A 24,053-nucleotide genomic window follows, 5' to 3' on the forward strand; every position below is an offset into this window, starting at 1 on the left:
AAAATCTATCTCGAAAAGTGACTGGTTATATTAATGGAAGATAAATTTGTTGCGGGCTTTGGGGGATAACACCTCTGGCTCAAAGGCTCTGTGTTGCAACGTGCGAGAGACTGCACAGGGCTCTCGCCATCCCCGGCCCCATGCACTTTCCGAGGTGCCTGGTGGTCGCTGCTAGAGACAGGGTGCTGAGCTCACTGAACCCGCTGCTCCCCTCCGTGCGGGAGGGACGGCGGTGCACAAAGGCACACCGTTGCTGAGCTCTCCTGTAGCATCACAAGCACTAGAAAAAGTGTTGGTGTAATGGGGTAGGAGAGCAGCGATTCTGAACTCTTTCTAGTTTAATGTGGCTTTACAGCTACACACTGTGATTCAAATTTTATTGTAGTCAAAATCTCAGTGTAAATAAAAACAGAGAGAATTGCTGAGCAAAAGAGGAAAACACATGCTAGCCGGAAGATTCCACCTTAGTTCAGAAGTGGTTATAGCCACTTGCTTTTTTCTTCCATGGGAAGAATCTTCAGTTAAGTATATTTTCTTTTTTTTTCTAGTGGCTTGAGATAAATGAAGCTATGTGAAATGTTCAGACAGGTTCCTACAGCCTGGCTTGTTCAACATGTGCGATTTTAAAAAGTCCCGTAAAACACAAGCCCCTTGGTGGGGGCAGTGTAGCAACCAGGCATTTTTTCCCCAAGATCTGTCTTACAGTTAGATTCGTACTGTGGAGGAAAATGTGTTTGCTTCAGTAGTTGTTTGGTAACTTTCTGATTTCTCTCGTGAAAGTTTATCTTGAAATCAGAGCACTGTGTTTTGATGAGTCAGGCTTTATGCTTAGAAAATGGTGAAATGGTTTATTTCTAAACAGTGAATTAACAGCGTTAACCTGTAATTTGATTAAAGTGACCATATTCTTTGCTGCTTTCTTTAGAATAAATGCCCTTCACTGTATATCCAGGTCTTTTCTGAACAGTTTTTCTCATTTTTAGTGCCAGTGTAATATTTGAGTCACTGACTGAAAGAACAACTCCAGGATAGTAGGAGACTGAACGGGAGTAACGCAATTCAGCACTCGTGTTTGTTGCATTCTCCTCTCATCTGTTTTAAATTTAACATTTAATGAAATAAAACTGTTGTGAAAAGGGATGCGAGGGGTTGAGGAATGCTTTTCCCTCCAGCTCTGCCCCGTCCCCTTTCTGCCATTTGGGAAGATTGTCTGAGTATTGGAGCAGATCTTGCATAGGCTTAACATTTTGATGACATGATTTCATCCTGTAGTCCCAGGTCTTCATTCATTCTGGGTTTTTTAGTATCAACAAAGTCCGAAACTTGAAAAGGAAAACTGCCTGCATCAGAAATCTATGAAAAAAGTCAGTGGGTGAATTGCTTATTTTTGTAACAAGATGACTTCGGAAGCTGGAGCAGGTGGTGCCGAATTCCTTTGGCTTCTTTCATCCTCCTCCTCTTATACACAAGTTTCTACCTTGAGTCACACATGAGGAATTTCTACTAAAAGAGGCAATTTTAAAAGACTTCAGAAGATGCTGAAAAGAAGAATTTTAGGTGGGAAATGACGTGGAGAGTTCTACTACTGTGACACTGCTCGGAGGAGTCAAAACCAATTTGACAAGTTTGAAGGGAAGGATGAAAGTGCCATATCCTGCTCCTGCCATGTCTATATGTTAATTAAATAACTTGCTTCTCCTCAAAGCTGTCTCCCCTACGGGGATAAAGGCTTTTTGGCAGCCCATGTTGGAAATAAACTTATCTACAGGGAAAGAGAGGGTTTTTTTTTTTCTTTCTGGGATCATTAATAGGAGCAACTTTCTTCCTGAAGGCTTGCCAGAGTATTCTAGGCAACAGCTGCTCAACAGATTCATGCTGGGGTGCTCCGACGGGTCTAACCTAAAACTAAAACATTTGGGCTGACCCAGGAGAGGGCTGGGTTGGTGTCTGTTGTCTTCAGCAGTGATAAGTTTAATATCAAATTGCTATTCCATTTGCTCTAAATGACAGAAAATAGTTGCATAGTAATAAGCAAAATGGAAACTGAGCGAAGTTCTTTCTGGAACTTAGAAAGAGACTGCATACAGGTTAGTATTTTAGATGAAATTATTTTCTTTCTGAGTATGCAAATTTATTGCAAAAATCGTTGTACTAGCCATTATTGAGCACTTCACACAGAAATCTCCATTATTTTATTCTGTATATATTTAAAATACAAGCCTTTCACAGCAAAGTTATTTTCTCCCTTGAAAATTTGAGTAGGAGTGCCTATTCATACAGAAGGAGATTTTGATCAGTAATTTGTTTTTATTTGGGGGAGGTTGTAATAATTTAAGTAAGACGAGTTATAATTTGATTGAATTAAAATACTGTTCTAGAAGACTCATTCCTTTCTGATGTCATTGAACATCTTTTTGTAACATTACTGCTATGGCTTGCCACTATTTTCTGTGCCTTGTACAGAGCTGTTCATCTGGAGCGAGACAGAGAGGGTGAAATAATCTTCCAGTAGGTCCCACAGGATTGCAGAATTCACTCGTCCAGTGAAGGTTATTCCTTGTTTTTACAAAAAAAACATTTTCAGAAGCAGTAATAGGCAGAACCTTTGTGTTACAGACGTCTTGCAGTTTAAAGAAGAATTTTTTTAATTAAGACAGGTTTTAATAGTTGCTTATTTTAGCTTTTCTTTTCCCTTTTTTTTTTTTTTTTTTTTCCAGTTACCGGCTCGCTGGACTCCCTTTCCTGCTTTTTTTTGCTCTGTTCTTCTTTCCACCTTCATTTCCTTCAATTTTCTTGTTTCAGGACCTTATCTCCTAAACTAAACATGTTTTCTGAAAGTTTTGGAGCAAGTATGATGTTTCCAGACAACACATTGTTCTCACTACTTGTATGTTCTGCCCTACCCACGATGCTGCGATAACCGGGTGATGAAAGGAGAGAGGCTTTAAACCGTAATTAAAAAAGCTTTTATACTCTCAAATAACAGAAGGGAAAAAACTGTTACTGTTACACAGTGGCTTCTGTAAGATAATGCTGGATTATCGAAAGAAGGATATTAACTTGTAATTTCACTGTTTTAAGTTTAGTGGGTTTTTTATTTATACCTAAAAATCCTAATTACACATAGCTGGTATATTAGGGCCACAGCAAAAGTAATCGTGTGGTCTGTAGTTTTCTCTTTTTATGGCTCCTACCTCAGCAAAATAAAGAGTCATTTGGGATCAGAGGCAGCACTGAAAGCTACATCTCCTGTGTTTTGGGTGTAGTCCAGCTGTGTTGAATCTGACAGTTATTTGTTCCAGGAGCTGTGTGGATCAATAGCACTGCAGCACTTAAAACATTTTAGTATGAGGGGGACTTCAATAAAGTCTACTCTCTGCAGCATTACGTAGCCATTGGGCAGCTTCCAGCACGTGAATCAGCCTTTGGCACGGCAGCCCTCGTTATTAACTAAAGATGGGGAACGGATGATGCGCGACGCGCCCACTTTTACTCTCTCCAAACAGGAGTTCTCTGAAGTTTGCTCTTCAGACTGGTGCTCGGGCTCTTCCCCTCACAGTCTCACTTGGGCAGGATTTTGTAAAAGCTTTTTGCATTCTGGGCATTGCGTTCTGTCCATACAGAATTTATGTTGTAATATTGTGCTTACAATATTTACAAATACAACGTTTTAAGTGCAAAATTCAGCTCTTCTTCAGCTGAACCAGTCATGAGAGATGAGTGTGGAGTAAACACAGAGCGGTTCACTCGTTTTCATTGTTGGTGGCACTCTTTCACCTCTTTAGCCTGTGGTAAGAAGCAGTATTTTTACACAAAGATAGCAAATAGATATAGATATGATCCTCTTCTGGCAGAGGAAGGCTCAAAGCGTGGTTGAAATTCATCTGTACTTGTGTGTAAGGCAGGGAGAGGACCAAACTGGCGAGAAAAGTTGGTTTTGAGCCGAGCTCCTTGGCCGGACTCTGCCCAGGACCTGCCCCGTAGCAGCGAGTCAGGAGGATTCAGGTGTGTGGCCATGCTGTGGTTGTATTGATAATGGTGAAGCGCCTGAGTCTGCGGAATAGAAGGCTGTAGTGGTTTGTGTTGGTGCAGTTCGGGGCACCGTAACGTACGTTTCTCTAATGCTTGTAGGGAGCGGGTACAAGGAGAGGCCCCCGGTACCCCGAGGTGATCAATCCATTGTTCGTGCTATGGAAAAAGAGTCACTGTTTCCTCCAGCATCTTACCTGTCTGTAGGTGATTGATTTCTTGTGTATCTTTATGGGTGTATACGCACGCTCAAAGGTATAGGTGTATATATATAGTAATCAAACCATGGAATGAGTTCAGATCTACTGAAATTACTGCCTGAAAAAACACTTTGTTCAATCAGGTCATTAGATGTTAATAACCCTTTTTTAGCAAAACATTCTTTTCAGAGCTGAAATGGAATTTAGTGGATGAAGCCTTTTGCTAATCCAGGATAATTTCCTTTTATCGATGCCTTTTAATCTAAAGAAAACCTTTTTTTAATTAAATACTAAGTCATCTATAAATTATGTGACAATGAAATGGTAACGTAGGAAATGCAATAGAATTAGGAAGCTCAATAGGCTGAACTAGAGCACAATGCTAATAGAGATAAAATGATTACTCTGAAACAATAAACACATCTTGGTTTTTCTTTGGTTTATTTTTAGTTGGTGGTAGATTAGATGCTTGGCGTTGATCACAAATAGCACTAGAGTTGGTCCCAGTGCTCCACGCAGATGTACAAAAGGATAAACCGTCAGCAGCTCCTGATACTGGAAGTGTTTTCTGTGTCAAAGGGGCTGTGCAGTTCTCCCGTACTGCTCGTTCCACCTCTGGGATGAGAGCTTCAGGAATGCCTAGTATGGACATACAAGTTCAAGGAATAGTATTAAACGGGCTGATGGCTTCTGTTCCTCAGGCGGGGGCACTCTCCAAATACTCTGAATCTCTGTTTTTAAAGAGACTCTTAGAGGCAGTCTGCAGACTGCTTGACATTGCAGCTTGTAATAAAATATTTTCCCTAGTGTTAGTTTAACAGGGCCTTACTGCAGTCCTGTGCATCTGTTCTAGATACATGTTTGCTTATCTGCTTTTTAATTCACACCTAGCTGTAGAGTTAGGTGACAAGTTAATTCTCTTCTGTCATCAGAGGAAAGAAAATGGAGCGTCTCCCATCTCTGCTGATGAAGAAGTGTTGTCGGGGCTTGGCAGGTTTTTGGACTTTGTGGGCCGTATCTTCCATTGTACGGCGCTTCTAGTGTAAGAAGCCGTCTGCGGGTTAATAATCAATGGGCAATCTGAAACCCAGATGACAGAACTCTTCCTTCTAAGAAGGGCAGTTTCTCTCAAATGTATTCTTTTCCAAAAAGTACATTATATACAGGTTTTAAACTGTTTTGTATTCCTGTCTGTTTCGAAGACTTCAGTCATTGGTGACAGTACGGTACTTGCAGTGTCAGCGTGGATATTAAGAAGAATGAGCATGAAAACCAAGAAAGAAATAATTTATATCTGTGTCCCCACTGGAAGATAGACCACCTGCTGCGGAAAGTGTCATAAATGAGCCATCTAATTAAACTTTCTGAATGCCTGCCTTGGTAATTGTTTCGCATTATGTGGTTAATTCCTACCCTAGAATTAGCATCGCTTTCCTTGCGCAGGAAAAGTTGCTGTCAAAGTCAAAGGAGAATTTTATTTGGACTGAAGGAACGATTTTCAGTTTGGCTTGGATACCGATGGGGATTCATCTCACTGAGAACTGCCAGAACGAGCCCAGAAATGTGCAGTATTTCTTTTAAAATAACTTTCCTAGCTATTTAAGTTTAAGTGGTAGCAAGTCAGTCATGTTTGTCATCAAGCCCTTGGGAGCAGGACTGGCCCGTTGAGCGTACGCTCAGCACGGGCTGCTGCCGTTGGCTCCTGGGCCGTCATCAGTGACTGGGCAGTGGGCCCCAAGTGGTGGGGTTGTGACTTCAGGCCACCTGTAATCGGTACGTTTTTCTGAATTAAATGTGCATTTTGCGGTTCTAGAAAGTCAGCGTCGCTAGCTACTGACCACTTAATTTGTTCTATTTCTGGAACAGCTTACAGAGCTGGTTTTTAGCTTAGAGTTGTGACAAATGGGTCATCTAGACAAAATACTGTTCTCTGCTCAAAAAATTGCAGTTGTGTAACAGGAAAGGCTATTTTGATGCTGCTTAATGCCTAGAGTCTGTCTGTTTCGTACAGAAAATCTTCCAGAAATAAGAGGCCTAATGGCCCAAAGCTGGTATAGGATACTTCAAATAATTTTTTCATGCTTTTGAAAGTTTTTATAGTATTTGCCAAATGCTCACCCCGTGACTTTGATCCTAAGATTCGCCTGTACTCACAGGAGGATGTTCAGGACATAGGCAAACTGTTGTGCACAGAAAGTCACTTTTATAAAAAGATCAATGTTATCCTTTAACATTTGGCTAAAAAGAGGCCAAACAGATTTTTGAATTTATGGCATTTCCATTTGTTATTTATTCCAACAGAAGACTAATGCCCAAATATGAATCTGTCAGGATAATCTTCATTTGGACAGGAGTCAGGAGTGCTTAGTTCTTTACGTGAAAATCCTCCTTTCATGTAATCGGGTTACATATGAGTTAGGAGAACTTTTTGTCTTTTTTTCAGGTTCAGAATATCTGAAATAAAAGAAGTTACTGCTCTGTGGCTTTTTCCCCATCTGCAGTTACACTGACAAGATTGTATTGACTTGATCCTTTTAAAGTAGACTGTTGTCTTTAAGTCATGTTGACATAGCGTATCTTGTGTGGTGGTAACATGTGCTTTTAAGACTTAAGTCATGCTTTTTAGGGAACAAAAACATAAATACTGTAAAATGACGTGTATGACTAAACTCACAGTACAGTGAGAATTCACCACGTTGTTGATAGCAAGTTCTTCACTGCCCTCAAAAGAAAAGTTGGTGAATCCACGAGCTGATCGCTTTCCTATCGTAGGTCAGTTGTTTGGAGAAGGCAGAAATTAATCAGGTGATGGGGTCAGCTCCTCGGTGCAGAGTAAAGAAGATCCAGAAGAGAAGCAGAAATAAAACCCAAGCTGAAATAGGAGATTGCTGTATTCATTCTTGCGGATGGGAGCTGACCTCGTAGGTGCTGATCTATCGCAACGTGCAGGTTCTGCATCTTCTGCAGACTTCTGAGTCCACACAGAAGGCAGAACAGTCGGTGTCATCAGCCTTTTTTTTTTTTTTTTTTTTTAGATGTCTTCTTCCTCTTTGGGTTAGTGACTCGAATAACCTTTAGTGCAGTACTGTCTGGTGACAATCCCGTTACAGTCATTAACATCTCTTGAACTATGAAAATCATGTTTGTTCTGTATTTCAGAGCAAAATGAGCATTGCCAAGTGTCACAGAGGATGATTTATGGTTTTAGTGTTAGCCAGAAAGGATAAAGAAAGGAAAGATGAGCTATTTCTAATGGATGTTATAAAAATGTCTGTTACTGGGGCCATGGCAAAACATTTGAAATAAACATATTTGTTAAAACCGCAATTGCAAATGAAATATTAGTAGATTGGCCCGTGCAGAATTATTATTCTAAACAGTTTTCATGCCATAGTAATAATCTTCTCAATATTTACATGTTTTCATTGCATCACTATCTGGCACAAGATCATTGCTGTGAATAATTTTTTCACTGGTGTTGGCCAATTTGCAAGCTGATAGGGTGCGTGTGTGTGCATGTGTGGGGGTTTTGGGGGTTTTCTATACAATTGACTACTGGCTTGCGGCATTTAGCATCAGGTCGTGTGTGGGAGCTGGGATCCACATCCACAAGCTTCGTGTGCCAGTGGGACGGCAGCAGGTCCAGGGGCAGAAGGGGGGTTCAGGCTGCCCTTATCTCCATCAGGCTCCCGCATTCCTCCTGCCTGGCATGGCTAATGTTACACCAAACATGCTGTAAATAGATCTGATATTCATCCAGGACTTTCTTGTGCAAAATCGCAGCATGGTACCTGTCTTTCCTCATCAGCTCAGGTCTCCTGGGATGGATCATGGAAGAGTCAGGAGGGTGCTTAGCACCTATTTTGGTACGGGGCGGGGGGGCAGGCTGATTCCTTGCCTGGATCCAGGACTTGATTGAAAAAACATACCCCAACCTTTATCTCTGTTTTTCCCCACCCCCCTCTTAAAAATTCCTGTGCTCGTTTATGTAGCAGCGCCGTTAGAGCCAGCTGGTTGTGTGGAGTCTCTCTGGTTCCTCATCATCAGAGCTGCTTTTCCAACCGCAGGGCCAACCCTGCTGGCTGCGTGCAGGCTGCTTGAGAGAAGAGATTTATTGCTGCCTCAGAGGTCATCGTTTGACCTGTTGAGCTTTTATTACAGGAGATGCATGAGACCAAACGTCCCCTCCCATCTTTAGTTTCAGATCCCAAATTTAATTTGCAGGACAGAGAACTATAAATATAAATTATGTAAATCGAGGCTATTACGCTGAGAATCAGAGGCATGAAGCATGCTGACCCACCATACTGTCTGTAGAGTGGCTTTTCAAATTAGCCTTTCACTTTAATGGGCATGTGAGTTTAACTTTGAAATGTAATATAATGATGTCTGCATATAATTTATTTGCTAGTTCTATTCCTCTGGTCTGGCAGGAATATCTGTTTAAAAACTTCTTAATAAAAGTATTTTAGTAGTTATTTAATACAAACAAATGTTGCACAGAACTTCATGTCTTTAGAATTCAGACTGTTAAAACGTGCAGAAAAATCCCATTTCTCTAGCACTAGTGGTCAATACTGATTTGTTACAGACATTTTTACCTTTTCACTGTTCTTTATTTAAGTCTCTTGAATCTTTTCTGGATTTGCAAGGATAAAAGTGGAGTCCTCACTTTTTGTCTTGGACAGCATTAGCTTTACTCTGATCTTCTGTGTTGAACACCAAGTCTGTTTGGTCAGACATGCAGAATGTTTTGAAATTGAAATTTTATGTTCAAAGGAAACAATTACTGAACGCAGAATTTGTGTGTTCATTTTAGATATTTATAGTTAAATACCTTAAACCCTGACGGGCTCTGTGTACCTCTCTATGATCTTAGCTTTTCTACAGTTGCCGATTGCAAGCCCATTTGCTTCCTATTAAAAAAAATTATATCAGAAAGTAGGAAAAAGGAAGTGTTTAAGAGTATCAAGAATGTGCCTCAATACTCGCACACTTTAAAGTGAGACTGTACAGTTTGAAAGTTTTAACAAGAGCCATCTCCTTTGTAAAGAATGCAGATAATTTTTTTTTTCCTGGCAAAAAAAAAAAAAGGGTAACCTGATATGAGTCTGACAGTGTCGTTTAGTTAAGTGCTTCCATCTGTTGCCTGCTATTTCCCTTACTCATGACCTCTCTTTCTCTCTCCCCCTCCTTCTCCTTAGCCCCTTTGAGGAAAGCAAAGTTTGTTGAGAGCCCTCGAATCCCAGAGTCTGAGCTTGGCTCGCCAACACTTTCTTCAGCACAGAAACTGGACGTTGATGCATACTGCCCTGGTAAGCTGCATGCGAAGGCTCTGCGTTAAAGGAGGGAGAGCAGGCAGTGCCAGCCCAGAAGGATTGTTAAATGTAGTCTGGCTCCTTTTTCTAGATGGTTGATTGGACCTTCACAGCCAAGTTTCATTGACTGGGAAACTTGAATAAGTGAGAGTTTCTGATTGATACCCGTTTACGTTTGTTACTTGCAAGTTTGTGTGTGGCCGCTCTCCCCTCAGAATAATTTAGAAGATCTAGTGACTTGCTTTTGCGAAGATAAAATTGACCCAATAAACATACGACTTGAAATTTAATTTTTAATGCTGGTCTTCAGAGAGGCTGGAATAAAACCACGTTTCAGAAATATTATTAAATCAAGTAGTGCAAAACCATGGGATCTTGTTTACCTGCATCCAAGAATATTGCTTTTCTGATTTTTTTTTTTTTGAAGAAATAACCTTCTAATTTATGTATCCTGTAGTAGTTGCTCTTAAAAGTATACATCTTGCAGGAGGCCTCTTGTTGAAACATAAATAGGAGTGGGTCCTGTCCCTCCCTGGCTTAACCCCGTGTGCGTCTGACGGTTCGGGCAGGCAGTTGCATAAATACCTTCAAGCCCAGACAGACCTCGTGCAGATGTGCGAGTGCCGTGAAAGCTTTATATAGCTGCATCTCGCCGCCAACTCCCTATCATTTCCCAGATTCTTCCTAACTTGGAAGTGGCAACGTGGGGAGCGCTGGAGACTGCAGTGGAGGTGCTGTCCTCGGAGGAGGCTGGGGTGGGCAGTGTCTTAAAGCAGCAGCAAGTGTTTCAGTGGATTTTTTGCTGAATTCTGCCGTTTCTTCCCCTGGTTTTCCCTAGCTTGTGAACCAAAGGGACCCATATCCAGTATAGGCTTTGGTTGGGGTAAAAGGATCTCGAGTGTTTTGAAATGGCATGTAAATTTGTGATAGCTGCCCATTAAATCTGGAGCTACAGTAGAAAAGGTCATATTGATAAATGATTCTCTGGTACCATTTATTTCTGTGGACGGTGAGCTTAATTGGAGGAATTAATTGAATGTTGTCCAAACTTTGAACGTGGGCTTTCTTTAATGTATTGTGTTTGAAAGAGGAGTTGTCTTGGGAAGAAAAATAAAGACAGTACCTGTGCTTGGAAGTGCCTCCTTTGAGGCCGTAGCTGCTGTGAAAAGTGCTCCTTGTTTTTCAGTCACTATGAATTACAATTAAAATTTTGCTGTTGCAGCCCTTTCTTCTTCTTCTAACTAAATAGCTTCTACTGTCATGTTTATAATTGTTAGTAATTATAAACTTATTATGATTGCATCTACAGAGAATTATAATTGAATAGTAAATTTGGCTTAAAAAGCATAAATTCCACATTCCCGTGTCTCGCGTTACGTCTTGCAGGCGTGCTTGCACGTGTGTCTCTGCCCCCTGCCCCAGCTTCGCTTGCCAGGTTGTTCTGAAGAGCAGGGCTCCTGCCAAGCCCAGGAGCGGGCTCTGACAATGGGATCTGCCATCTTCTTTTCTGCTTTTTGATCTCCTCCTCTTGCTGATAGTGTGGTGATCTGAAAGGAAAAGTGGAGTTTCCTACTGCCTTGAAGCGTCATTAAAGAAACATGAAGTATCATTAAGGAAGGGAGAAAAGTGAGAGCAAGAGGGTTGTCATAGTAGGTGCTAGTGAACGGCACTAACTTGGAGTAAGGGTGGAAACTTCAGGTTACAGGTTTGAGATTGCCTCAGCGTGCCAAGGGAGCTGCTGAGGAGCCTCTCTCTCCGCTGTGTCCACGCGTGCTTGGCGCCCAGGACCTCGGCCAGCTGGGAAGCCTGCCTTTGCCCAGGGTCTGCAGCTTCTGAAGAGCCCAGCCAGGTTTATGTTAGCAGCGTGAGACAGGCAGGTCAAGAGGGGAACAGAGGAATCCGTTGGGGAAGGATTTCTGAAGGTGTTCGTAGAAGGAGGTTTGTGCCACGCGCGGTTTCCTTCTTGCAGTGCTGCAGCTCCTCCCTTCCGCCCCCCGCTCGGAGCGGCAGCGAGGCGCTGGTGAGCGCTCGCCCCGTGGAGGTTTACTCATCTGCTACGGTAGAAATGGATTATGCTTTACCTGCCTGGATTTATGGTTCCTGCTGTGAAAATAGCATGAGGGCTGGAAGTTTTGCTGGGCTGGAAGGCTGGATTAAAGGAGCTCAGGAGATGAGACCTTGGGAAGAAGTAGGTGGCTGGGGAATGATCCTTGTGTAAAGAAGAAAAGAACGAACAAAGATCTGGACAGCTTGTAGCGCCCAAAGGGCTTTGAGTCTGGGCATAGCGTCCAGTTCCTGATGGGAAGGTGGAGGAAGAGGGACCGAGCCCTACTCTGGACTGCGGCAAAGCCTGCAGGCACTGCCTGGAGTCAGTTCTCCAAGGAAATACAGCTCCTTTCTTCAGTGTTAGGCTTATTTTAACCTTCTTCTAAAGCGTGTGCGTCCTGTGAAGGATGTTAGCACGCAGTGTTAAATCCTGAGTGTCTTTAAGAATGATGATGAGTTAAAAGAAGGAGAAAAATGAGGCTGAAGGTATGCTAGAGCCTAGCAATGGAGTGGAGGTGGAGTGGTTTGTAAAGTGATCCCTGACAAGTAGTGTAATTAATTATACACTTAAAGGCAGTTTAAAGTACTGAATAGCAACGAGGAGAGAACTTTATCTACTCTGCATATAGAAATTATTATTTCAATTTGAGATGCCTAGAGATGAAATTTTGCTCAATGCTAAAATGCTTATTTTAAGGCTTCAGGCAAATTTCAGCACATTCCAGGGAGATGGTTTCCTGAGCAACCACCGTGCCACCGCTTGGCCTCTCGTGCTGCTGAGGGGAATTACTGCTTTTGACATCTTGCAGTGTGAAGCAGTGTTCGAGGCGACACGCTCTAGACATTTGAACTTTGAGGAAGGAGAAGGAAGAACTAGGTGGCTAGTATCTTTTGAGGGAAGTTCTAATAGCAAGGACATAGTAAAGCTTTAAGCTTGGTATAATTTTTTTAAAAATTATATTCTTTGTTTTGCCGAAGAAGGCCATTAAATTCTGTGAGGTGAATTTAATCTATGAAATGGAATCACAGAATGGTTTGGGTTGGAAGGGACCCCCTAAAGATCATCTGCCATGGGCAGGGACACCTCCCACCAGACCAGGTTGCTCCCAGCCCCATCCAGCCTGGCCTAGAACACTGCCAGGGAGGGGGCAGCTACAGCTGCTCTGGGCAACCTGTGCCAGTCCCTCACCACCCTCACAGTGAAGAACTTCTTCCTTACATCTAATCTAAATCTACTCTCTTCCAGTTTAAAGCCATTACCCCTTGTCCTGTCAGTACATGCAGTGCACTACTATTTAAGCGAAAGCAGAAATTGGCCCGCGTGCTATAGTTGTTGCATTTAAGATGATGACAAAAAAAGATGTTTCATGGCTTTGAGATACCAATTTCTATCAGAATTATACTTCTGTAAAAGTTGTTGTGATTGCAGTGGTCGTTTAGAGTTCAGTCAAGCCCTTTTTGACTTGGAGTGTCTATTGCAGAGAAGGAGTTGTTCCTTGTTTCTTGACTGCTTTATAAGGAGGCTCTGGAAGGAGTTTGATCCATCCTCCCTCCCTGTCTCTGCTCCGATCCTGCAGGCACTGTTTGGCAGAGGTGTTTTCATTTTCCTTCTTGTCAAACTTTCTAAGACATTGGGACAGCCTGGGGATGATGCCCCCATGGCCATCGTTGCTTTTTAAGGAGGATAGCTTAGAAGAGAAGGAATTGACCTTCAGATCACTGTTGTTCAACTGTTAAACCTTTTCTGTAATGTGTAATAAATTTAATGTGTAATAAATCCCCCTCGCCCCAAATTTATCACACCTCAGTCTTCCTGCCCAGTGGCACTGCTTGTGTAGTGAATGGTGTCCTGGCTTCTTGGTTCTGCTTACTTGTGTATCACGAAGGCATTTTTCTTTGAACTGCTTTTCCGTTTTGTAGCATGGTAGCTAAAACATGTTTTGACTTATAAGTGCTCAGGAAGCCTGTTGGAAACAGTCTGAGATGGATGGTGCTTTCAGGTAATTGCCTTTTGTCTTAGATCAACGTTTGCAGTTGCATTTTGCGTGATTTATTGCCTTGTCATTATTTTTCAAAGGCTAAGTATGTTATGGACATTATCTTTTAATTTGATTAAATTCTTCTTCAGAAATTTTGGGACACAAATCTTAAATGTCTGGTCAGGGGACATTTGCTTGTTGCACATTAGGCTGGCAGGCATCTGTTTCCATCCCTAATTGAGTTAGGTACTGCAGCGGTGCCGCCGCCACAGACAGTGAAGGGTGATTTACCATCACAGCGTCGTTTATGTTCATCTCCTCACTCCTTTTTCTCTTTCTTTGGTTAAAGAATCGTTGAGGTTGACATCTGCTTGCTGCTGCTTCTTTCTTTTCATCATGTAAAATGTGTATTTTTCATTTTACACAAACCACACACTTCTCTTAAAAACAACACCACATTTCTTAGGTGTTAGAAAAAGGCCTTTAACAGGGAATACATGAAACAGCTTTGTACTCTGATTTTTCATGGTGAAAATACAGGCAATGGGCCAAAGAAACCCACAAAACCCCAAACAAATTCAGCCAGCAGGATCCTTGTCCAACCTCTGTCATATCGGACAGTGATGAATTGGGAGGAAGGCAAGGGAATAATCAAACCAACCACGGCTTGACAAATGGTCTTACTGTTGAATCTTGTGGTTGTCCCAGTATTATCAAGCCCACTGACCTGAAGGGAATGGGAAATCATTGTGATCGGCCCTAATTGCAGAAGAGTCATGGCAATTTGGTGTGTCGGTTGCTATGGAAGCGAATGACTTTTCTCATGCTTCTCTTGGGAGGACAGTGCTGGTTTCTTCTGATGTATTGACGGATGAAAACCGTTTCAGAATAAATTCCTGGATTAACCATCCTAAACTTAACACCTCCCCAAATAAACCAAATCCAGACAACCCCCATCCTGGTCTGACATTCTGATTCTGACAGAGGAATAACGAAGGTGTTTTTAGAGTGTCCTTTGTCTCTCTGGCTTAGCCATGGGCCACTTGCTGTTAGGTATAGTTTGGCTTGCTGCAAACTGAGTGTTGAGCTTGGAGAATAGGGCTGGGTTTACAATTTAGGGTCTTGTCAAAGGGCAGATGCTCAAGCGAAGACCTGAAAATAATACACATTCCATATTCCATTGTCATATGTTTTAACTGCTCATAATTTCAGATAACATGATATCCTTGAAGCTCCCTGATGTGATCTATTAACAACCAACTTCCCTCTGCAACCTAGGTTTCTGGGAGAAAAATAAAAAGGGAAAAGAGGGGGACAACACGCTTTAAGTGATCCAAATTCTGTTTATGTGAAGAACTGTCCAACTTCAAAGTATTGTGGCTACTGCCGAAGCATGTAACCTCAATGGCCTCTGAAGTGTGTTTCACATCAGATACTTCAGCTGCAGAATTTCCTGCAGCCTAGCACCTTTGCCTGCCCGTCTGGATGGATCCCGGGAGTCTAATGAGTTGTTTTGCCTCGTTAAACAGTGCTTGCGTTCAGCCTGTTAGGAAACAGTAACTCTTTTTTTGTGCTAATACTTTGGCTTATTGAATATTTATAGCTTTCTGTCTTGCCGATGAGTAAATATGTGCACAAGCAAACCAATCCTCATGATTTTGCACCTGTCAGTGATGGGGCCTACAAGGATGAGTGTAAAACCTCCTTTTCTTCCACATCTGAGGAGATGTGACTAGGTGCTTGGTATGAGACTTTCTTGTATGGATGGGACGTCGGAGACCTTCCATGTACTGTGTACTTATCCTTTTCATTGCTGGTAGACATCATCAGACATGGTCAGACTTCTCGTTGAATGAGTTACTCATGACAGAGGAGTTTCCTCTTCTAGTCTATTATTTTTAAAAACAAGGGCAGCCTGCGCTGATGCTCCCAAATATCACAGCTTGGGCAGTGTGGCTGCAAAAGCGTGATGGCCCCTGAAGCAAGGTACTCGGAGTATGTGGATTAGTCAGGAATCAGTTGTGTTGGGAAGCTGATGTGTAGGGTTTGTCCTCATTACTGGTGTAGGTCAGTGTTTTGCTCCAGGATTGTATTCCGATGATGACCATCCATGCCACTTGGCTGTCTTTGGGTGTAGAACATCGTGCTTTGGCTGCAAGCAAAACTGAGGGTTTGGTAAGTTCAGGGACTGTTCCAGTAGGCAATGTACGTGGAGCAATCGCAGGTCGTGGACCCTCCGCCCAATGCAGACCTCCAGCATTGTTCCAGTAGTCCTCACGTGCCCAAATGCCGTCTTAACACCTTGTCTGCAAATGGCTCCGTCTTCAACTTCTTGGTTGGCCTAACGTATCCATCTGTAAACAAAATTACCTGTTAGGGATGGGACAAAGACATGGCTAATAATGAAACATGTCACCATGTCTTTCACCAGCGTCACTGGACCATCTAATGATGGATGACTTGCCTAGAATTTCAGTCTGAAGCAACTTCAGTTCTGGCTTAGATAACAGGACATTGATTTATCTCTAACCTAACCTATTTTGCAAAGGTACAGAGATACAAAAAACCCTGTCCTAGACCAAAAAGTCATTCATATTGAAAAGTTGGAATGGATCTTGGGCTTTTTTTTGCCCTGTAGGTAACAGGTAACAAATCTGTCTCTGTGCTTGCCTTCTGCTTAATTTCTTTTGGACTATTTATTGTTCTCGGTCGTCAAAGGCATCTACCGTCGGTATCATGCTACTGAAATCTTCAGCTGTTTCTTCACTTTCAGGATCTCAGTGTATTGCTGACAGAAGTAGTAAAATGTGCCTTTCGAACTCCCAGCAGTGCTGCTCACTTTGCGCTGAAGAGTCTGGTGTTTCTCAATGTCTTCATGAAGTGTCACAGGAGCACTGATCTGCACTTGCATTTTATAATTATAAATTCTAGCCAAAACGGAATCATTGTCCCCAGATTTTCCTTTCTTTGGGAGAAAAGACTCTTCAGTGCTTCCAGTTTGGGGAAGATACTACCTGTCAAATTAGATTTGGGAAATCATTTCAACTTTGTTCATCGTGTAGTAATTCTGTTCTGCTCAGCATCTGTCAGGCTGAATTAGCTGTGCATCAGCCCGTGCTCGGTGTTAGCTACAAGGGCAGTGTGTGAGGGTCCCAGGGCAATGGCAGCCCTGACCTGTCTGTGACAGTGCTGTCCTAGTTGTCTTTGGGCTCCCGCTTCCAGTGCTGTCGATGTCTTTACACAAACCTAATCTTCCATCTTAACTCCTGGAGCTATTGAATTCTTTAGGCTGAGTTTAATTTGAAGTTAGCCTTCGCCTTACGTTTATGCCTGTCATAAGTGGAGAAGTGGGATGCTAAGCGAGGCAAAAAGGAAGGAAATGGTGGTTGCTGGAGTTCTTTGTCATGGTTGTGCCGATTAGTTTTCCCTTTTTCCTTCTGGCTCAGATATTTATTCCGAAATACTTTACAGCCTAGAGGGAGCGGTCAATAATTCTACTTCTTTTTCCTACAATGTTTTGGGATGCTATTATTTTGTTTCAAATCTTTATGGAGGCAAACCCCTCAATGTTCATTTTGCCAGCTCTAAGGATAGAAGAAGAGGTGGGTGCATTTGTAGAAAACCGCTCAATTCTTTTACGAGCCTGGTTCCCACGTCTTCACACGTACGTGAGGCCAACGGATGCTTTTTTTTTTTCTGTCCTATGCAAAAAGTACTTGAACTTCAGTGATGCTATGGTGAGCTTCTCGTAAGTGAAAGTATGCGGTGCCCTGAAAGCCACACCATTACTTTTGCTCTCTTACCAGTTGCCTTGACTTCCTAACCCTCCTCAGGACTGCAGAACAAGTACGTCTTTATTCTTCTCCAGCATGAATATTGTTCCCCTTGCTGTAATTTGTTTTGATGGTTGGTATTCCCCCCATACTGTCTGTTCCTCTCTCTAGGGCAGCACAGCTCCACTTGTACGCTGAAGAAAGGAGATCAATTTGCTCATAACCTCCTGCACCACAGTACATTGTCCACTTTATTAAGAGAATTTTTGACATTATGTCACTAATTATTTGACTCCTAATCACTTGGAAAACGAATGCTTTGAATCAAGACATGAAAATTTTGGCCAGCTGCCAGTTTGAAAGTACAGCCCTGCTGTGAAGCATTGATTATCCCACCATCTCTTCAAATTCCTCCAGAGGTCTGTAACTTACTGCAGGGTCCGAAATTGTTGTATTTGGTCTGCGACGGTAGCAGCCTTCCTCTCAGACTCCGCTTCTTGTTGCCTTCTGTTTTCTCTGCATCGAGTGCCCCCTGACTCCTCTGTATGTGTTCCTGTGGGGAGCCCCTTTCTCTCCAGGGAAGCGTTGTCCCACCCAGCGTGTCGGCATCTGGAGCAGGTCTCGTGCCGCTCTCCGCTCCTGGCTGCCGATGGAGCTTGCCTGGGGAAGCATGTCTGGCACCATGGTGTTCCTGGGCTCCCTGCTCTATTCCCGTCTCTTCTTGGCGTCTGTCTTCCTTGCCTGGCAAGAGGAGATGTGACGGTGTGTGGTTACCTGCACGGCTGTCGCCTGTGCCTTCTTCGGGAACTTCAGTGTTGTATTTCAACCCAAATTATATGGGTGAAATTGCGGATCGTACACTGTGTAACTCAAACGCCCGGTGAGGACAGTGATGTTGATTTTATTTTTGAGCCATCTAAGATTTTCATTGATGTGGTTGACGCTTTAGAGAAATAACAAGTTTTAAATGGATCTCATCCAAGTGGACGGTAGGTTTTCCCTCTCTAATCACTGAAGGGGTGCTAGTTGGCAACAGGCATAGACATTGGTTCTGTTTGAAAATAGCACCGAAAATCTTAGACAATTCACCGCTACATTTGTGGTTGCTACTAGAATCACCTAGAACAGTTTTACAAAAGTCCGTGCCAGTACTGGAAGTGATGGGGTTGCTGCATCTTAGCCTACTACCGCATTACCCGAGAATATTTCAGTTTGCAGTTGCACCACATTAACAGCACGCCCAGTCCTTTCACTTCTGCTGGGGTGAACATACCATGTTGCAGCTTTGTGGGTTTATTTTATGTATATGAATTAGTTTATAACATAGAAAATAATAATCAACCAATAATGGTTTTATGCTTGGTATTCTCACAAGTGGTAACAGTAGCTTATTGCGTCTGTGTAGTAGTTTTTATATCCCAACAGTACTTTTGAAATCATGTTTAGGTATGTAAAGGCAGGAGATTTTGGAGATTGCTGTCAGAGCAATCGAAGGTCATCACTTAGTCTGATTTGCTTTTAATTAAATTTATTCTGGGCACATGCTACTATACCAGATCTAGTAAAGACAACGCTTTTATGCTGTCGTGGTCTCTTCTTGCTCTGTTACAGACCCGCGACCTCCCATTTCACAGTGGTTAAAGGCTGCAGTGAAGTGTCATAATTTTCCTTCTAAAGTTACATCTCATTATATGCTTGTTGCGTTGTGACCTGGCAAAGCTATCTTAGGAGAAGAAAAGATATTTGTAAAAATCTCCTTGCACATATTTTTCTCCCCAATAAGCTGAAATGCTGAAATTGTGGCTGGATGCTGCCTTGGGGGTACAATAAAAGGATTCTCAGTAGCCTCTGCCACTGTTGCAGCTGCTGGGGATGGAAATGAGTGTGGCCTTTGCAGATGAAAACCTAAAGCGATTTGATACAATGGCAGAAATACTGCATACATACATGTGTACAATCCTGAAGTTTCCTGCAACTGTATTTTTACCACCGTTAGTGGAGCAGGGCTGGCTTGGCCCTGGCGGAGCAGCTGCCCACGGGGACGCTCCTGCAGAGGCTCGGCTGGACCCCCCTGCGCAGGGCTGCACGCGGCGCCAACCCGGCATCATCCCGAACGGTTGAGGGGGTGAGAATTTTTCCGAGCTTCTGTTGAAGTCGTGCCGCTGTCCAGTCGACTGTGTTTGCACCGTGTGGTTATTTGTACTCCATCATGAAAGTAAAACTTGGTGCTAAAGTTGCCCGAGAGCAGAGCTAAGCCAGCTACTGCTTTTTGTTTTCTTCCTGGTTCTCGAACCAGTTGTGATGCGTAACGGTTGTGAGATTTATCAGGTTTGTGATGTGCGAAATGGTAAGAGAAGGGAATGCGAGAGGTTTCGATAAACAATCGCTGAAATGAAAAAAATGGTTTGTGGGGTGCTGTGTGACATGCCTAATACAGGAAAATAAATGTGCAAAATACTGTTTAAGTATTTTGCTCTGATTTTAGCAAACAATATTTGAAGGCAGTATTTGTTCTTTCTTTATTCTGAATCGTATTAAAAACCCCCCTCTGCATCAAATAAGAGTGTGAGAAGCCATCCTCAAATCTGTCTGGAATAAAAACTCTGATCAAAGAGCTAAAAAATAAATACCAGGCAACTTTATTGAAGAGTCAGGGCCTTTGATCAGTCAGTGTTTGCTGAGAGGTTGCATGTTCAGAGCCGAGAGCACAGATCCATGTTTATGATCAGGTGATGTTTTAGAGATAAAATGCCAAACCTGCAAAGGAAGAAATAATTGCATCTCTGCTTTCCATCAGTGAGGAACTTACTGCCTCGGTCGTGTTGTCCTTTATATGTTAAAGAGCTCAGGAACCTTTTCGGGGATCTAATGTAATCTCACTTTTAGGAGACATTCTGCATAGCCAGGCTCATGTTTATGATAATTGTGGCCTTTTTCTATGTTCATAAATATGTTCAGTGATCAGTGCACTGAATGTCCTCTCATTTCCCCCATTCCCTTTTCTTTGGTACTTAAATGGGAGCTGAAATCCAGGAAAATTCATCCCCAAATGTGCATGCAGAGGGTTTCTTTAAAAATCTAGAACGTGAAACGCATCGAATTAGATTTTATGATAGCATAGAAATTACATTTACTGCTTATCTCTGGCTCGGTATGGTTTCTGATTAAAAATAACTGCCTTTCTGACAATCTACTTGAAGGAACATTAAAGGACATCAGCAGAGGCAGTGGGAAGCACTGGTGAGGAAGCAGTATTCATCTGCGGTGCGGAGCACAATTTCTTTTGTTTGAATTTCTTCTTAGAGGAAATATCTACGGAACTCATGCAAGAGACTGACTTAGTGGAATTAATGATCGGAATTTTTGCAGTTTCTTATAGAAATTTTTGGGTAGAGCAGCATCAGCCACTAAAGCAAGCAGGGCTGGGGCAGGGCGCAGGCTGAGTCAGAGCCGCAATCTGAGCACCTTCATGGTTCACTGTTAGTTTTTTGGCTGGTTGGAGGGCTCTGGTATCAATATATAAGGAGAATATATTTACTTTGCCACTTGTCTGTGGTGTGATTGAAGTTGGTGGGACCGTTTTCCATTGCTCTCAAAGAACTACTGAGTGACTGAAGAGCAGCGGGATGAAACCAGACATTTAAAGCCATGGGTGTGGGGTGGCCTTTGTCCCGTATTGGTTAAATTTTTTAAAACCTCTCCTTGATGTAAACAAGACTAATGAAAAAATCTTCCATTAATTCTGAGATTAGGGGGATATGCAGAAATGGTCAAGGGCGTTTTCCAAATATAGCTCAGAATAATTTAAAGCAGATGTACATAATAATGGGACAGATTCAGGTCACATGGAGAGAGGGAAGTCGTTAGATAAACCTCTGCAGTTATGTAATTGAAGATCAAAATTATAAATGGTATAATTTATTTCTGGCATTCCATAGGTGCTTCCTCTCTGCATATAACTTTTCTATTTTTTTTTTCTCTGCCAATTTAAGAAGTTTTGATTTTTAAGATAAATCAGTTTCATATCAGGCAAATTCTGTGATGGGTGCCTCTAAGTGAACTATTACCCAGTTGTTCTTGTTAGACACTCGCTGAAATAAATTTCAGATGTTTTGGAAGTAACAGTATAACCATTATCCAAAAATATTCTCTGGAGTAAAGACGAATTGTTAGTGTCTCCCAGGGGTGCTACCCTACATCGTTTATCTGAAAGATTAGACGATGGTAGCTATCAAACAAGTCACAAATAAGTCATGAAGACATTTCATTTGCTTGTAAGCAATTGCAGCTGAAATATGTGGCAGATTTCATTATAGGAATTGAAAGGACGGAACAGAAACAATATTTTAAAATGATAATGTTCAAAAACATTGTACGTTTTGAATGCTCTCTTGAAAAGAGCAAACCTAATAACTGCTTATAAAATGATATATTTGATTTTCAAGGAAATGCTATGAACATTTAGGAGCACTTACGAGCTCCATCCTGCTGCATATGACGTTAAGCAGAGGTGTTAGAGTTGACCCCTTCAAAAATGCTAAGGATGTCTGCATGTAAGACATCTGACAGAGCTGCCAGGATCCATAAAATTGCTCCTAAAGGGCTTAAATCAGGTAAATTCCAGGGTGAATTGCAGAGGTCTTCTGACGTATTTAAAGTGGGTTTAATTTTTTGAAGGGAGGAGGCATTAGAGGTATTAAATGGCTTGACAAGCTCAGGTTATAATGTTTCTAATTTGCATTTTTGCAGTTCAGTAAAAAAAAAAAAAAATTGTCATTAACTTAAAAGGATGGCAGAAGTAGCTGGAAACCGTGGAGGTGTGCGCTGCTGAGATCTGGTGCCACTCTGGAAGCTAAATTATATATAAAAAAAATAAAAGACGACAAAAGCTGTATGTGTGTGCCTTGGGTATCTACACTCTTTTTGAAGCTTCTAAATAATTGAGCGTTGGATTTAATGATTTATTATTGGTAATTATTTGTAATATTTGAAAACTGTTCTGCTGCTGCCAAATGGGTGAAAAGCTCTTGGGCAGGTTTGTGGCAGAGAGATGCTCTGGGTTCTGCATCCTCTGCTTCACCCGCCACGGAGCCCTGGTGACCTTATTACTCAGCTGCTGATGAGTCCCCGCTCCCCACTCTCCTCCTGGTCGATTGATCGATCGATCGATCGATCTCCTCACCCAGCACTTTGGTCCCTGCCTCAACAGGCTTTGCTGTCCCGCAGACCACCCTGCCTCTGGCAACACAAGCCCTCCTTAGCGAAATGACCTCCCAGCTTTCCAGACCCCTGATCTAATTAACTTCTGCTTGTCTCCCTGTCCATCCGATCCTCTCGTGGCATCTCTTGCGGTATAATTCGATCCAGAAGCAAAACAAATAAGTAAAAAATCACACAATGCTCCTCAAGGACTAGGGATGGAGAAATCACATAGGCTTGTTTTCTTGTTCCTTTTACTTTGTCTTCTGGTTTCGGAGGAATTAAGTGACATTTATGTTGTATTTTTGAATTTTTTTTACATTGCCGTGTAGACTGGACTTCTCATGGGGGAACGCTGGCTACTGGCACAGAAGTCTGAGGGGCTGGTGCTGGTTTGGGATTTCCTTTCTTCCCTGTGGCTCCGTGCTGGGCAATGGGAAGCTCTTGCCCTGCTGATTTTTGCTTCTGGATCGCTCTGTGCATGCAGCAGTGTTAAGACTGAGGGCTCTGATTTACTGTTTCCAGCTTTCTCTTGCTGCTATAGATAAAAATGCCAGATAGCCCCGACACGTGTAGTATTTTAATCTAAAAGGACAACCTGCTTCACATCTCTGTAGGAGCTTTTATTTATTTCTGTCATATAATGCTGCAGTTACCTGTCTCTTCTGAAGATTAAGGATTGAAAGAAAGAAGTGTCCTTAGTGTAGGTTTTTGGTGACTCTGCCTAAAATTCAATTGCTTGTTTCATGTAGTCTTTAGAATTTTATACTTTTCCTTTCACTTTTAGAAGATACATTTAATTTATGTATAGCTCATGACAAAAGAATCTGAATGTCTCATTTTCGAGTTAATTTGATTTTGCAGTGCAAAGTAAGGTTGGTTGCTTACGTTTTTCTTACCAAGAAAATAAAAAATAAAAATCCCTGTACTGCTTGGATAAATTACCTCTCCTTCCAGCTTTTGAGACTAATCTGTCTTAGAGCTGTTTATGGATTTTTATTTATGTTATTAGAAATAAGCAATTCACTGCAATGTGTTTGTACTCTGTGGGCTATATCTGTGATGAAAGTCCTTGGACTAGTAGAAAACATCTAGTAAATCTCTTTTGGTTTTGACTCTGCCTTCAGTACCTGAAATGCTGACTCCAGGTTTGGAGCACCTATTAAGCCACAAATTCCAAATGGGGAAAAGTTTCTGTATTAAATTCTTTGGAAATAAATTTTAGTAAGATTCAGAAAAGGCATTTATCCTGTCATAGAATCATAGAATGGTTTGAGGTCATCAGTTTCTTTCCCAAATTCAGAGCACACTATCTGTTAAGAGGCTGCATTTTTTTGAGCTTTGAGTTGATTAGGTATCCTTGGGTTTAAAAAATCAAAGAATCACAGCCTGGTTTGGGTTGGAAGGGACCTTAAAGACCATCTAGCTCCAACCCCCTGCCATGGGCAGGGACACCTTCCCCTAGACCAGGTTGCTCAAAGCCCCATCCAGCCTTGAGCACTGCCAGGG

The 24,053-nt window shown here is 42.2% G+C and overlaps 1 protein-coding gene across 6 annotated transcripts in view; it reads left to right on the forward strand.

Annotated features, from left to right (window-relative positions):
* The window catches only part of TANC2 (tetratricopeptide repeat, ankyrin repeat and coiled-coil containing 2), a 206,862-nt gene that overhangs the window by 74,319 nt on the left and 108,490 nt on the right, over positions 1-24,053 (forward strand). For 4 of the 6 annotated variants that reach the window (XM_086477854.1, XM_086477855.1, XM_086477856.1 and 1 more), the window contains one exon: positions 9,434-9,544. The exons of the other annotated variants lie outside the window; for them this stretch is intronic. In XM_086477854.1, the coding sequence (XP_086333980.1) occupies positions 9,434-9,544 (111 nt within the window). The remainder of the gene's footprint in view (positions 1-9,433; positions 9,545-24,053) is intronic. 6 annotated transcript variants of the gene reach the window in all.

Source organism: Leptosomus discolor, chromosome 25, assembly GCF_034619465.1.
Source record: "Leptosomus discolor isolate bLepDis1 chromosome 25, bLepDis1.hap2, whole genome shotgun sequence".
NCBI lineage: Eukaryota > Metazoa > Chordata > Aves > Leptosomiformes > Leptosomidae > Leptosomus > Leptosomus discolor.